The following is a 14,147-nucleotide window of genomic DNA, read 5'->3' as shown; positions in this document are numbered from 1 at the left end:
TGAAAATTGATATGCCCAAATAAATGAGTCTTTAAACAAGCACAGCTCCAAACACTCCCACTTCAGTGAGTGCACAGAACACGGCTCACCATACCTTGGCCCTCTCCTGGATCGCTCTGTATCGTTCCTGTAGATCCTGGAATTCTAACTGGGTAACATAGTGTTCCGTCATGCCAGCCCCCTTCACTTCAATGGTCTCCAGCAAGCTGCTGTGACTCAGCACTTCTTCATTTAATAACTAGTGAACAGTTTAAAAGATAACAAAGGAGATAACACATACACTGTCATAGCAATGATACTGATATTAAGACATTTTCACTAACTGTATAGTTGACAAGTGATCTCAGATTATCTATTTGTAGATAGATAGATCCATCCATCTCTCTTTATAGATGTGTGTGTGTGTGTGTATATGTGTGTGTGTGTATGTGTGTGTGTGTATGTGTGTGTGTGTATGTGTGTGTGTGTGTATTTGATATCTGGCCCAGAACTTTCTCGGAGATAATCATTTTAATTGACTTGGATATTTCAAACTCAATTTGCCCCAAAATCTCCACTCCATTCCCTTTCTCCCCCAGCCCCCACCGAATGCCCTTTCCCTTCAGTCTTTTCTCAAACAGTAAATGCCACCATGTTCCAACCAAATGATTAGCTTGGAACACTGAAAGTCACCCTTCCTCCCCACCCTTCGTCATACCATCCATGATGAAATCCTGTCAGTTCTATCTCCTCAGTGTATCCTGGCATTTGTCCTAATGTCTCCGGTAAACTCACTAGCCCATGCTTCTATCATCTTTTTTTTTTTTTTTCAGGCTTCTGTAATGTTCTGCCAGACAGAGTCCCCGCCACTAATTTTGCCCTGTCCCTTTTTCCATAGTCCACAGAGCAGTCTGAGTGATAAAAGTTTCTAAGATTATAAATGGAATCATGTCATTCCCTAGCTTAAAATATAATCATCCCAGTACTGTCAGGATCAAAGGGAAAACCCTCAGGCTAGCAGACATGGCAATGCATGATCTGGGCCCTACACCTCTGCCAACTCACGTCGAAGCACCCTCCCCCGTTTATTCTTGCTCCAGCAATATACAGCCTTTCTCTTAGTTCCCTCCCTCTTCAGGGCCTGAGGGACTGATTATTATATCTGCAAGGCTCTTTTCCCAGTGCAGAGACTAATTTCTCTGCACTAAATTCCTTAGGGCGCAGTCCACATGTTTGCTGTTCCAGAGAGACCTTTCCTGTCCTCCTCTTGACTCCAAGCATTTATATGAGCCCTGTCCAAATTACAGCAGGCTACTTTTTTTCTTCATAGCATTTATAGCTAACTGTAAAATAATTTATTCAGGCATTTACTGATGAGCATATGTGTTCCTACCAGCACACAACACTTCTCTGTTTTATTTACCTGGAATCTGGGACAATACCTACATGTACCAAGTTTTTACTGAATAGATCAATAACCTAATTAGGCAATTAATCATTGTAACAATCCTATGAGGTAGATAGTTACGACTGTATTTTCAGATGTATAAATGAGACCCAGAAATGTTAAGGGATTTGGCATAGGTCACACAAGGCCATTTAGTCATTCAAAAAACTTTTACGCAGCATTTGCTCTGCATCAGAGAGCCAAGTACATAGGATATAAGGAAAAGTAAGCCTGCTTATCCACTGAGGGAAAGAGATGTGTAAACATATATTCTATATAATTAATAGATATGAACAACAAGAACAGAAGAAGTAATTAAGCCCAGCATGGTGGTGGTATCATAGCAAAAATGACTTCTGAATTAATTCCTAGGTTGCCAGGTGCAGAGGCTGAGGGAGGGCCTTCAGTGAAAATATAAGGGATTCTGCAAACTCATGGGATTTTAAAAGATTCCGGCACATTCAGGAAATAGTGAGAAATTCAGTAAGGCTAGAGCATGGGTGGGAAGAAGGTGGGAAAATGAAGGAAATGAGGATGGCCAAGAAGATTATTAAAATTCTTACAAACACAGTGGGGGAGATTGGTATGATACTGCAGACAAGGGAAAATCAATGGGGCTCGTAAGCAAGGAAGTGAGACATTCACCTTTATATGACATTTACTTTTATATGACATTCACCTTTACATAATGATAACAGTAGATGGAGACAAGAGCCAAGGTAGGAGTTAGGAATTTGTGTGTGTGTGTGTGTGTGTGTGTGTGTGTGTGTATGTGTGTGTGTGTGTGTATTTTAATGTTGGAATACTATCAATAAAAAAGATTTACGAACACATCCCCCTATATTTGTCTATCTATCTATCTATCTATCTATCTATCTATCTATCTATCTATATCTATCATCTATCTATCCAATTAAAAATCTTTACATGTAGTACTGTATTAATATGAGCATTATTAAAAATGCAGACAAGTAGAAATACAAAAGGACATAATAAAAAGAAAGCATTTTTACTTCCTAATGATGAGCAGGGTGAAGATATTAAAAGACATTACAAGTTGCCAAATTTTAAATGGTCTGTACCATAAAAGATGGATCATTGAGGTTTTCCTAGAAGAGAACATTTTCACTCACTAATATAATAGGCACAAAGCAAAGTCCAGTTTCAGAAGCCATTCCAAATTACGATACAAGCCCCGAACAGTTTTCTTCTGTGTAGAACCCTGTCTTATACAGGTAATCACATTTTCTCATGCCTGTGGCATCTGAAGGAGCCCATTAGACAACAACTGCAATCTGAAATCCAGCTCTCACCTTGGCTTTTCCAAGAGCGGCTGTTTTCTCCCGCAGCTCTGCAGACTGCCTTTCGGACTCACTTAAGCTGGCTTCCACACTGTCCATCCAATTGGAAAACTGTCGGACATCATCCTGATAACTCGTCCACTTAGAAAGAGCTCCTTCGAGATGACTGAAAGGTAGATGAAAGGACAGCAGTCCACAGTGAGAAGCCTCATCAGGACAATTCTATCCATCAGCCTGCTCTGTCCACTCCACCCCCAGGAAGTCCACCCAGAACAGGATGGGGTAGGCTGGATTGGGTTGCGTGGCCAGGGCTTATCAATCTGGGTCCCTGGCAAGTATGGACTCAGGAAGCCAGGCACAGCTTAGCCCAGGCCAACAGGCAGAAAAGTAGGGCTGGGTATGAAACTGGGAGTCAATAACCAGGTCACAGGAGACACTGGGACGGGCTTGAGGGCAAACACGGAAGAGAGCCCCTGAGTGAGGTTTTTATGGAGCCGAGCAAGAATCTGGTCAGGGAGAGAATCAATATTTAAGTCCACCAACATGAGCAGACCTTTTAGAGGAGAGGAAAAAAGGCATCAATACAAGAAGAAAGGAGGAAGCAAGCAAGAACAAGCAGGGTAACTATCTTGCATGAGATTTGAAACCAGAGAATTACAATGGAAAAATAGGGTGACATATTCTGAATTGATCTAATTATTAAAACCTGAGTATTTCTCTTACAGATAAATTAAGTGCTTCCTGCTCTCAATACAGAGGTTGCATTTTTAACTCCACTAATGACTTGTGCCTAATTTTACTGCTGTGCTTTGGGTGATTTTGTAGCAGACACTCTGCTCCATCCATGTGTACCCTTGCACCATGCCACTTCAGCCACTGCCAACTGGACTTCCGATTGCCAGCCTCATACCCTCTTGGCCTGAGGACATTCTCTGGCCCCGGGTGCCCTCTCAGCTTCAGTGTAATATAGGCAAGAAGTGCCAGGGATTGGGGCCCCCCAGGGGCAGCCCCAAACTGCCTTCCTGACTCACTGGGAGTTTATTTACAAATTCTCCAGCTGCTCTACTCAGAGGCAGGGTAACTCAGAAACACATGTTCTGCACTGGCTCCCAGCACTGCCCAGCAGGCTTCAGCTTCAGCTGCCCACTGTTGTAACCGGTTTGATTACATGTCCTTTATTGGCTGCCCTCCCTTCCTCATCTCTCTTTCCCATCCCCTACTGGTGTTTCCTGGGGTTACCTCCCAAGGAAACTACTTGGTTTTAACTAATATAGCTTTACATGATGAAATGTTTATTTATCTTTTGATTTTTTAAGCAGTGAAAATAATAAGTTAAGCATGTAGTTATATGAAGCAAGGCATAATATTGCAGGTCAACCTAAATGCAACAATGTATCTGCCAGTTTCTTTTGTTCTAATAAGAAAAAGAAAAGGGATGGAGGTTGGGAGGGAGGGAGATAGTGAGAGACAGAGAGAGAGAGAGAGAGAGAGAGAGAGAGAGAGAGAGAGAGAGAGAGAGAGAGAGAGAGAGAGAGAGAGAGAGAGATTGAACCAGCCCCAGGGACAGTCTGTTACTGACCGATTATATCGATCCTTTTGTAATGGCCTCCCAGTAGTAGGCTTTAGTTTCTCTTACCTTTTACAACGGATCCCTGCAGACAGAAGGGAAACCCACATATCCTTCACACTCTGCAGCTGCTGTTGAATAGCAGCCATGCCTTCTGGACAGGTACTCTGAAGGACAGATTCTCCTCTGGTCACTATCATTTTCATCTGGATCTCTTTTTCCTGTTTCACGGATAGTAGAGCCTGTAAAAGCCAATACAGAAATCCTTTGTCATTTGCATGTTGAACATTTCTGGCTTTAAATATTTCAGAGCTTCTGAGGGTTGTAGAATGATAAGCAATTGTGTTGAGCCATGGACAGTGGAGAGTGGGGGAGTCCCGTGTGCCTAAGTGCCAGTAAACAATCATCTGTCACCCCTGGGTCTCTTAAGTGGTCTTGGCTTTGCAGGTCTCCATCCATCTCTGAATAATCCCTTCCCTCCACTGACATTTTATTTTATTGGTGTTTAATAAGAGAAAAATAAACTACAGTAGAATTCACGAATTCTCAAATTCACAGAATGGAGAACTTTACAAATGTTAAAGCCTTGAGCCTAACAAACCAAAAGAAATATAATTTATTTTATAGAGTAATTCATATATTTCAAGTTCTTCATAAGCACTCATCTTTTTCTGTATACGAAGGACGTTTGAATCCAAGTCATAAAACTGGTGGGTCCCCAAAAAGGCAAAGCTTCATGTCTGTCCCTAATCTGGACCTGGCCAACCTCTGCAGATCTGGCTTCAGCCACTCACTGCCACTTGTCTTGGCTGCGGCAAGAAGGAAGCACTGGCAATTTCTCATACACCCTGCTATTTGTTTACTCTGGCTTTTGCTCATGTGACACCATTCTCAAATCTCGGTTTAGGTATCGGACTTCTGAGAAACTCCCTCCAGCTCTCAACCCCAACCCTCCTGCACGGCTCCACTCTATGTGCCTAAAACACCGACAGTTTAACCCTATCTGCTCCTATGCATCTCTGTGCTTCAACCTCCAGCCTCAGAATGAAATTTCAGATGACAAAGACCGACCACAGTGTATTTGTGTTTGAATTCCTGGTATCAAGACAGAGTGACAATTTCCTAGAACACATCTAGTATATGAATGAGAGATGAATGAATGCAGAAGCATTCTTTTACCAGAAATGGAAAATAGAACTAATATCTCAGGCTGGGAGAAGAACTGACTCCATGACAATAGGCAGGCACGTGGCTTGAACATGAGGCGAAACATTCTTCCCCGTAAAATGTTGCCTTGAAATATTTTCTCAGAATAAATGTGTCAGTGATGTGATTTGAAACTAGCCTCTTAACCAGCTATCAAGCAATCATACGTGGGTGATTATTTTATTTTTTACAAAGCATGTACGTGTTCCAAATGATTCAGGGATGCTTAGGCATGCTCCCTTTACACAAACAGAGCCGTCAACGATTTCCTGTGGACACAGGTTGACATAACACCAGGCAGATGGAGACGAGAAATTTTGAGGGAAAAAAATTCTGTAAATTAGAGATATTTCCCTTAAAAGGCACACCTCAAGCTTTAGCATTCTGCTGTCCAGGACACTCTTGTCAGACGTCGGGTGGCAGTAAGAATCCAACATGTGGACCGCGTCTGTCATCCAATCTTGCAGGTCTTTAATCCCAAGGGAGAACTGATTATGCTCCGCCACGATTCTATCCAGCCTTGACACTTTCTCCTGGAAATGACAGACATGGTTTCCCACAGACACTTCACGGCCTGATGCTAAGAACTTGTAAAGCTAACCATTTGGGTCAAGTGACTGTGAGGGGCCATAGGTTCCAAGGCTGCACAGATACGACTAAGGTCTGCAATTCACCTGGGAGCTGTGTGAACTCTTTCTAACGAGTAAAATTATGACAATGATTGGGTCACAAAGCAGAAAAAACTACAATTTGCAATTACAATTTACTGCCCCTCAACTTAGTTGCTATTCTTCTTTATGACAACTATGACATTTTTTTTTCCAGAATCCGTCAAATTTCTTTCTCATACCTTGTCTGGGAAACTAAAGTCGTTTCTTGCTTTCACGTAACACATCTGGCTCAGCTGTGTCACATGACCTGTACTGTTAGCCAGAGTTCCAAAAAAATAATCATCTGACATTTTGTAGTATCTCTAAATTTTAAAACTGGGGGCCGTAAGTGATTTTGTTTATTAATTACAAGTCATATCCAACACAGTGAAGATTGACGAATGTGTCTTACAACACTTAAAGCATTCAAACATCCAGTGATTGCGGATATCTAAATGAATACACAGGAATAGAAAGTTGTCCTTAATTCCTTCCAATTTTTGATACGTGCCCGATTGCTAAAGACAAACACAAGTAACTTATTCATAGGAAAAATGGACTATTTGCTCCAAGACTGTCTCAACCATGTTTCATTGAGGACCCAAATGAGCAGACCAGAGGTAAGTCGACACTGAACTAGGTGAAGCCAACGGAAAGACGAGACTAAACTACAGTAGGTTCCCTACATTCTAAGATCCGAAATGCAAAATACAAATACAGGTAACAAATGTTACAAGGCACATAAAGGTCAAAGCCGGCTTGCCCCACAAAGTCCAGGATTGGTGTATATCACACCAGCTGCGTGGCCTAAGTAAGGTTATAGTGAAAATCCCACGGACTTTTTGTATGAGCCGTTAGAAAAGAAATTTAACCAGTTAAACGAATCATTGTCAGTTTTGAGCTCTGCTCTGTTGACGGAACTGAAACTCTCAGTCAACACATCCTTGATGACTATGTAATGAATATAAAGAATGTAGACACGTTGAAAAAAATGACCTGACAGGCATTATATCCAGTCCACTAAAATTGAAGCTGCTTTGAATTCACATTTTTCTAAAGTAATTCAATCTGAGATTCTTTAGACCTGACACTGAATTTTGTCTTATGTTTATGCTTTGAGTCTTCAAAATAAAAGCTCCTGAGAACATGCCAATTCAATGCGAAAGGGGATATTTTGTGCGATAGTAGAAATTGGAAGTCCGTTCAGTGTTTGGAAGCTTCTTTGCTCTGTTCCCACAGCCACATTTCGATGACACCGCACACACGATGGTCTCAGATCACGAGGCTGGGAATAGACTTACACGCCTTATTCCTGACCTGGGCTTGTCAGGCCAGCCACCCTGCACAGCCCTACCGAGACTCCTGATTTGTGACATTGGTACCACACTCACACACAGCACATGGCAGGCGTTACCTTGGTTAAATTGCTTAGCGCTAGATACTGAGCAGACAGCTGCGACACTCTGTGCATAAAGCTCCTGCTGGCAGCTTGTCCTTCCCACAGCTGCTGAGCTTTCTCTTTTAGCCTGTTGAGCTGAGGCTCGTAGCAGTTTATTTCCTCAAGGACAGACTGAAAAAGCACAAGCATGTTACTATTAAGAGGCTAGGGAAAAGCACATCGCGGACGAAGCTTTGGCCCTAAGAACACGGAAATCAACATGGGCGAGCATAGGTGTCCCCGGACGGCTTTATTATTTCCAAGCTACACACAGTAGAGACTATAAGACGGAAACAAATGTACTTCAAAGGAAAGCTGGGAAACAGAATCTGTCAGAAATAGGGCAAGGGTACACTCTATCTCAGGATGGCATCATCTAACTGCAGGCACCTGAATTGCACATTGTATATGGGGTGGGGATACAGAGGTGGCCATGAGGGCCCAGCATCTTATCACCTGGAGCTTCTGCTGCTCTCTCCTCTTGGCTGGCAGATCATACAGGCGGTTGCTGCTTTCATGTACCGTCTTCTCAGTTTTACTCAGCCAGCCCTGTATAGGCTCAGCACTTACTTCAAAGTCCTTCATTTGGATCTTTAGATTCTATGAGGGTTTAGAGGGTATTAGATACAGACACACACAAAGTTTAATAGTTAATAGGTTTAATAAGTCCTTCACCTGGCATTCAGTCTGGCCCTACTGCCCACACTCTCCTTCTTTCCCTGTTCCCAATGTCTGGAACTTTCCATCTTTCACCTTGGCACTTGTATAATTTTTTAACATTCTGCAAGAGCTTTGTATGGCACCTACTTTTTTAAAAAATGAACTTTTCCCTACTTATCCAGCCCACCCCAGAGTTCACACCCATTTCTCCTTCTTGTTTGTTGTTTATACCAGTCACTATACGCATGACTGTGGATTTTCAGCTGATGCAGGCTGCCTCGTCTCCACAGCTAGATTACAGGCTCCATGAGGGGAGAGGGCCTGTGTCTGACCCTTCCTGGGCCACACCATGGTACCTTGCAGGAATAAATAAATATTAGCAAACATTTTGTCAATTTGGATTAATGACGAGGTAAGAGCATCTGTTTTACATGCTTACTATATTTTTAATAAATAAGTTGTGTATTCTGATATGTAAAGACACAAGAAATATCAAGTCGTGGTCTGTGTTTATTACACAAGAATGTCATAACTACTTTCATGGATACCGTGTAGGTATGAATAACCACTCAAATGCATTTGATAAAAGTTTTCTAGGCTGACATTTCACTTTAGCAAAGTTGTCCATATCCACTGTCTATTACTTATAAAAGTGCTAGATTAAAGTGAATTTGAAATCTATGTTACCATGTGACCACCTAAAGGCTTTTAAATTAATCAGAGCTTAAGACAGTATTGTCAAAAAACAAGTCCACAAAGGTGAGTTTGAAAATCTAAGTAGCGAGGACGGCAGGAGCCCGAGGGAGAATAGCTCCAGGTTCCATCTGTATCTCATCTAGGGTGTCTGCAATGTGGGGACAGTCGGGCCTGCCGTCGTCATCTCTTAGGGAGATGGGCAGCAATGGGAAAGCTTTGGAAACTTAAAAGTGCTTTCCAACTGTAAGACTCTAAGCATGTTCCTGGCGTAGTTGACTCACATTTAAGCTTCATGAGGGCAGGGGTTCTGTTCTGTTTTATTCTCTGCTGTATACCCAGAGCCTACAATAGTCCATGGCAAATGGGAAGTGCTCAAAAAATATTTTGTTGAATAACTAAATAAATTCATAAATTCAAGGTGTTTCCATCTCCTTGCTACTGGAGTCTCGTTGGGCCACTGAAAGGCAAACTGGGGGCCATGATCTACAATTTAATTCTACAAAGAGATGGGACTGAGGAACAGAGTATTATGGGTTCAGTCAGAAATATAATACAAAAAAATTAGCTTCCTGGTGTAAGGAATGAAGTCACAGGGTATGAGCAAGGGGCCTGGGGAACAGGAAGAAAGACAGCGTCTTTCTTACTAAGTCAAGCAGCCTCCAGCATTCCTCATCTACTTCCTGTCTATCGGGGTGTGTAGGCCTCCCCCTAAATGTTCATTCTGCAGGATTCCCAGTTACTCCTCCCATGACCTCAGTGACCACCAACAAACGCCTACACTTATAGAATGTATTTATACAACACTTGAAGTCAGAGTGTCTGGCTTTGAACCTTGTCTCCATCACTTATTAGCTGTAAGAACGTGGCAGACTATTTAACCACCTTTTGCCTTAATGTCCTCATCCACAAAATAGAAATGAGAGAATGCCTACCTCAGAGACTGGTTAGGAGGATTAAATGCATTAATATGTGTTAAGTGCCTACAACAGAGCCCGCCTCTGGTAAATGTTTACCATGACTGTCATTATAGCTCTACCATCTTTCTTGAGCTTTGCACTCATGTTAACTGCTACTTTCCAGGCCATTACCCACTGAATGTCTTGCAGACACATCAAATTTAACACAGATTAAACTGAATTAATTTTTGCAATCGCCTCCAAAACCACCCACTATCTTCATGTCTCGGTTAATGGCATCACGGTCATGCCATCTTCCAAACTGGAAACTAAGGATTCAAACCTAACTTTTCCTTCTCCCTCGTGCTCTTCATCAAATTGTTTACCAAAATCAGTTGTGTTTTACCTTAGCACTAAATTCTCTATTATCATGTGCTTGATTCAAGCCCTCACTTCTCTTATCCGGGACATTCATGAAAGTTTTCTCTGGTCTTACAGCTACTTACTATTCCCCATCGTAATCTATGCTGTGGTCAGACAGTTGACATGTTTATCTCCAGCTTAAAGACTTGTAGGTTCCTCACTCAGCCTTTTTCAACCAGGATTTTGAGAGAGAATGAAGCCCTGGTCTCCTAGAGCATCTATTGAATGAATTAACCTCTCCCCTATGCATTTAGAATGGTGTGGGTTATGCTCTATCCTTGGGAAAATTGATAAAACAAACACTGTTCTGGGGGTTCAGATAAGGAACCCTGGGTCTAGAGTCCAGGTCAATTTGCTTAGCACATGAAACACTTCATTATCTGGCCCTAATCTTCACCACCAGTCTTATTTTTGTTGCTCTAGCCCCCAAACTCCCTGTGGATGTCAAACTTCTCAAAAGCTCCACCCACTGACTGTTGCCATTCAGTACACCAGGGACCAGCACATTCAATTCCTTCTACCTGAAACGCACATCAGCCTTTGCAAATTGCAAATAGAAAGAATGATTAGCTTCTGAGCTTCAGTTAAAATGTTAGTTCTCTGGAAAACTTTGACTTCTCCAAATAGAGTTAGTTGTGTTCTTTGAGTGACCACCGTACCTTGATCACACCTGCATGATATTGCAATAATTTCTTTATATAGTTTCCCTCTCTAGGAAGTGAGTTCCCTCAGGAAAGGGGAAAAAACTAACCCGTTTGTATTCCGAACGTCATGCCTGGCACACAAAAGGCATTATTATATGTGTTTTACTAATAGGAAAGAAGGAAGGAAAGAAGGAAGGAAGGAAGGAAGGAAGGAAGGAAGGAAGGAAGGAAGGAAGGAAGGAAGGAAGGAAGGAAGGAAGAGAGAAGGAAGGAAGAAAGGAAGGAAGGAAGGCAGGCAGGCAATCCTAACCTACCCATCTACTCCTGGACATCTTGATAATCTTGCTGTCAATGCTAGATGCACTATATTTAATAGCAGATGCTTGAGACCTCAGATCATGTTGCATTCATGATCCCTCCAGGGTTAAGAGTAAATTTTTAGCCACTGCACAATGGTTATCACTCTATTAAGTGGAGGATGGCTGCCATGAAAGAACAGCCACCATCACAAAGGAGAAATACAATGGTCTCGGGTTAGAAAAGAATCGAGGAAATGCACATTTTTGTTTTCTATTATTAATTCTCTATTACTTTTTCCATCCTGCATTAATTATGGTCATAATAAAATTATCTATTTTTGCCAGGAAGTGTTGTTTTAAAAGGAAAAAAAAATTCTCCATACATCTCAATTTTACTCCAAGAGAAGAGTTGGTACACAAAATAGGTGATTTCACAAAGAAAAAAACAATTGCGTTGTGGCAGTAATTACATTATGATTACAATAAATTCAACTCAAGTTGAAATGAATAAATAAAAAGAAATTATAAACCCTTTGTCTCTTTGCATACTTAACTCATATAAACTGAGGATTTGATATCGGCATTAGTTATAATATTCCTTCTCACCCATAGCATTTTGCAGCCTCCCATGGATATTTCTGTTCATTCTCCTAGAACAACTTCCAAAAGTAAGGGATTGCAAATGAAAGATTAAGCGATATATGCATAAAAGTAAAACCAGTGGTTCCTAATGGTCCATGATAATAGCCCCTACTACGCAAGAAGCTACTTAATTCCTTAGTGAGGCTCACCCATGGAGCATTGAGCTGTTTTCTTAATCAAGTTATCCATTTATATGCAGAGAGGGATGGCCAGCATCATTGACGAGGGGTCCTGGATATACTGAAAATGTGGTTTAACTAACAACAACAAACAACACAGAATGTGTCCATGTAGCTGGCTAAATCATACCTCCAGGGTAGATTCCTTCTGGTGGAGATTTGAATGAAAATTTTTCCAATCTTCTTTTGCAGTTGCAATTTTGGCCTGGACACCATTCGCTTTCTCTTTGGTCAACACAGTACTCAGAAGTTCTCCTTTAGATAGCATCATGTTTAGCTTGTGCTGTCCGTTTTCACTTTCTGATGAAAATTCCTAAAAAGAAAAAGCGTAAGATTAGGCATAATAAAATGCTCTGTGCTTTAAAATACACTGATTTTTCTACTTATTTCTCAAAATCACAGAGAAAGAATAAACAATTTTTATTTTATATATTAAGTGACTAAGATTCTTTTATCCTATCTGTACACTGGGAATAAGGATCTTATGCACATGATATGGTTCCTGTGAAAATTAAATGACAAACTCTGCTTACAGTGCTCAGGCAAAATACTTGTCAGGGCTTTTATTATTTCCTAATGCCATATTAATATGTAAAAATAGCATGCATTTATATGAATGGACTAGTTTTTCTTCATATACATAGTCGTTCCAAACAGGAATCTATTTGAAATTTGAGTTCTTTAGCAAAACTTTAATATGCTTATAAAACTATTTACAGGAACCTTTTTAATCCACTTAAGTTCCATTACTAGAATTAATAACGCTCTCACCTGTATTTTCTGAAGACTTGTAGAAACTTCACTAATATTTTGAGGTATATCAAAACATTTGGCGGTAGTGATTTTTGCATTAACCAACCACTGCTGGAAATCCTTGAAGGCTCTTCGAAATCTTTGCTGTAAAATCTGTTCTTTATTCTGACAGCTTTTGGATGCTTGCAAACAGAGACTAAAACGATGATTTGAAACATTGAATGGAAGGGGGGAAAAAAGACAAAGGAGATTAAAATAATGTTTGATAGAATCAACAATTCTTAGAGTATGCACTTGTCATTTAGTAATGTATTTAATGATTGATTTATATTAATATTGAAATCATATCTTCAAATAAACAAACCTCTAGCTTTTTATTTGTATGAAAATAGTGTGAGTACCAATAAGGTCCATGCTCACCAATTATATTCTTTAATCAAGCCAGTAACTTTCCCACTATATGTACTCAGATCTCGGGAAAATCGACAGAGTTCATTCAGCTGGCACTTGAGGTCCTCTGTTTTAGGCTCTGCTTTTTGTAGAGCTTCCAGTATCTCCTATTAGGAAACAACAAGACAGAGGAGCGAACATTTAAATTGGGAAATTTCCACATCCTCATACTATACATGCATAAATCATATTATAACTTACTAGTGAGGGAAGAGCTAACACAGGGGGTCAGTAAAGAAATGAGGCCTGTTTTCAGGACACGCCATGGCAAGTATGAACATTTGACTAATTTGTATCCTGTTCCAGACTTGGATAGGCACTCCTGCTAGAAACGTTGCCAAGTAGTGGAATGATCAAGTTGTCAAATAACTTAAAATAGAATTAGAAAACAACAACAAAAAATAGTCTAAATTCTTTAAAAATAGTCTGACTAGGCCACCAGAAGATATGTATGTTGTTTAAAGATAATGAGAAATCATTTCAAAGTAAAGCAATACTTATTTTGGTTGAGAGAGAGAGAGAGAGAGAGAGAGAGAGAGAGAGAGAGAGAGAGAGAGAGAGGAGAGAGAGAGAGAGACTGATTTTATGTGGTATATACAATTAACTTTCACATTAGAAATTCTTATAATCCACGAGTCTGATTTAAGTAGTAATTCATTCCTGTCACAGTTTCGTTCATACAGGCATCAAATACTTGCTAAACGTCTGCCAGGTGTCCACCATTTTACTGGATTTAGGGAATACCAAAATGATTAAAAGTATGATTCTTGTATTTGAAAACCTCATAATAAAATGGGTAAGAGAGACATGTGAAAAATTAAAATTCTGTGAATATTTAATCCAAAATAAAGCCTTGAGACTTGGCAAGTACACTTCTGAAATCAATGCTATGGTCCACTGAATTACACAAGGATGGT

At 40.5% G+C, this 14,147-nt stretch overlaps 1 protein-coding gene across 16 annotated transcripts in view; it reads right to left on the bottom strand.

The window, feature by feature from the left end:
• Window positions 1–14,147, bottom strand: part of SYNE1 (spectrin repeat containing nuclear envelope protein 1) — a gene marked incomplete at its 5' end in the record, with an annotated part of 420,585 nt that overhangs the window by 192,950 nt on the left and 213,488 nt on the right. For 15 of the 16 annotated variants that reach the window (XM_081044694.1, XM_081044699.1, XM_081044700.1 and 12 more), the window contains 9 exons: window positions 95–238; window positions 2,740–2,893; window positions 4,364–4,536; window positions 5,869–6,033; window positions 7,565–7,720; window positions 8,045–8,188; window positions 12,158–12,340; window positions 12,799–12,976; window positions 13,201–13,337. In XM_081044694.1, coding sequence (XP_080900820.1) covers window positions 95–238; window positions 2,740–2,893; window positions 4,364–4,536; window positions 5,869–6,033; window positions 7,565–7,720; window positions 8,045–8,188; window positions 12,158–12,340; window positions 12,799–12,976; window positions 13,201–13,337 — 1,434 coding nt within the window. The remainder of the gene's footprint in view (window positions 1–94; window positions 239–2,739; window positions 2,894–4,363; window positions 4,537–5,868; window positions 6,034–7,564; window positions 7,721–8,044; window positions 8,189–12,157; window positions 12,341–12,798; window positions 12,977–13,200; window positions 13,338–14,147) is intronic. The other variant, XM_081044686.1, reaches the window with a different exon arrangement.

Source organism: Rhinolophus hipposideros (assembly GCF_964194185.1).
Source record: "Rhinolophus hipposideros genome assembly, chromosome: 3".
Lineage (NCBI taxonomy): Eukaryota > Metazoa > Chordata > Mammalia > Chiroptera > Rhinolophidae > Rhinolophus > Rhinolophus hipposideros.
The sequence above is the reverse complement of the archived record's forward strand: the minus strand, read 5'-3'. Positions and strand labels throughout refer to the sequence as shown.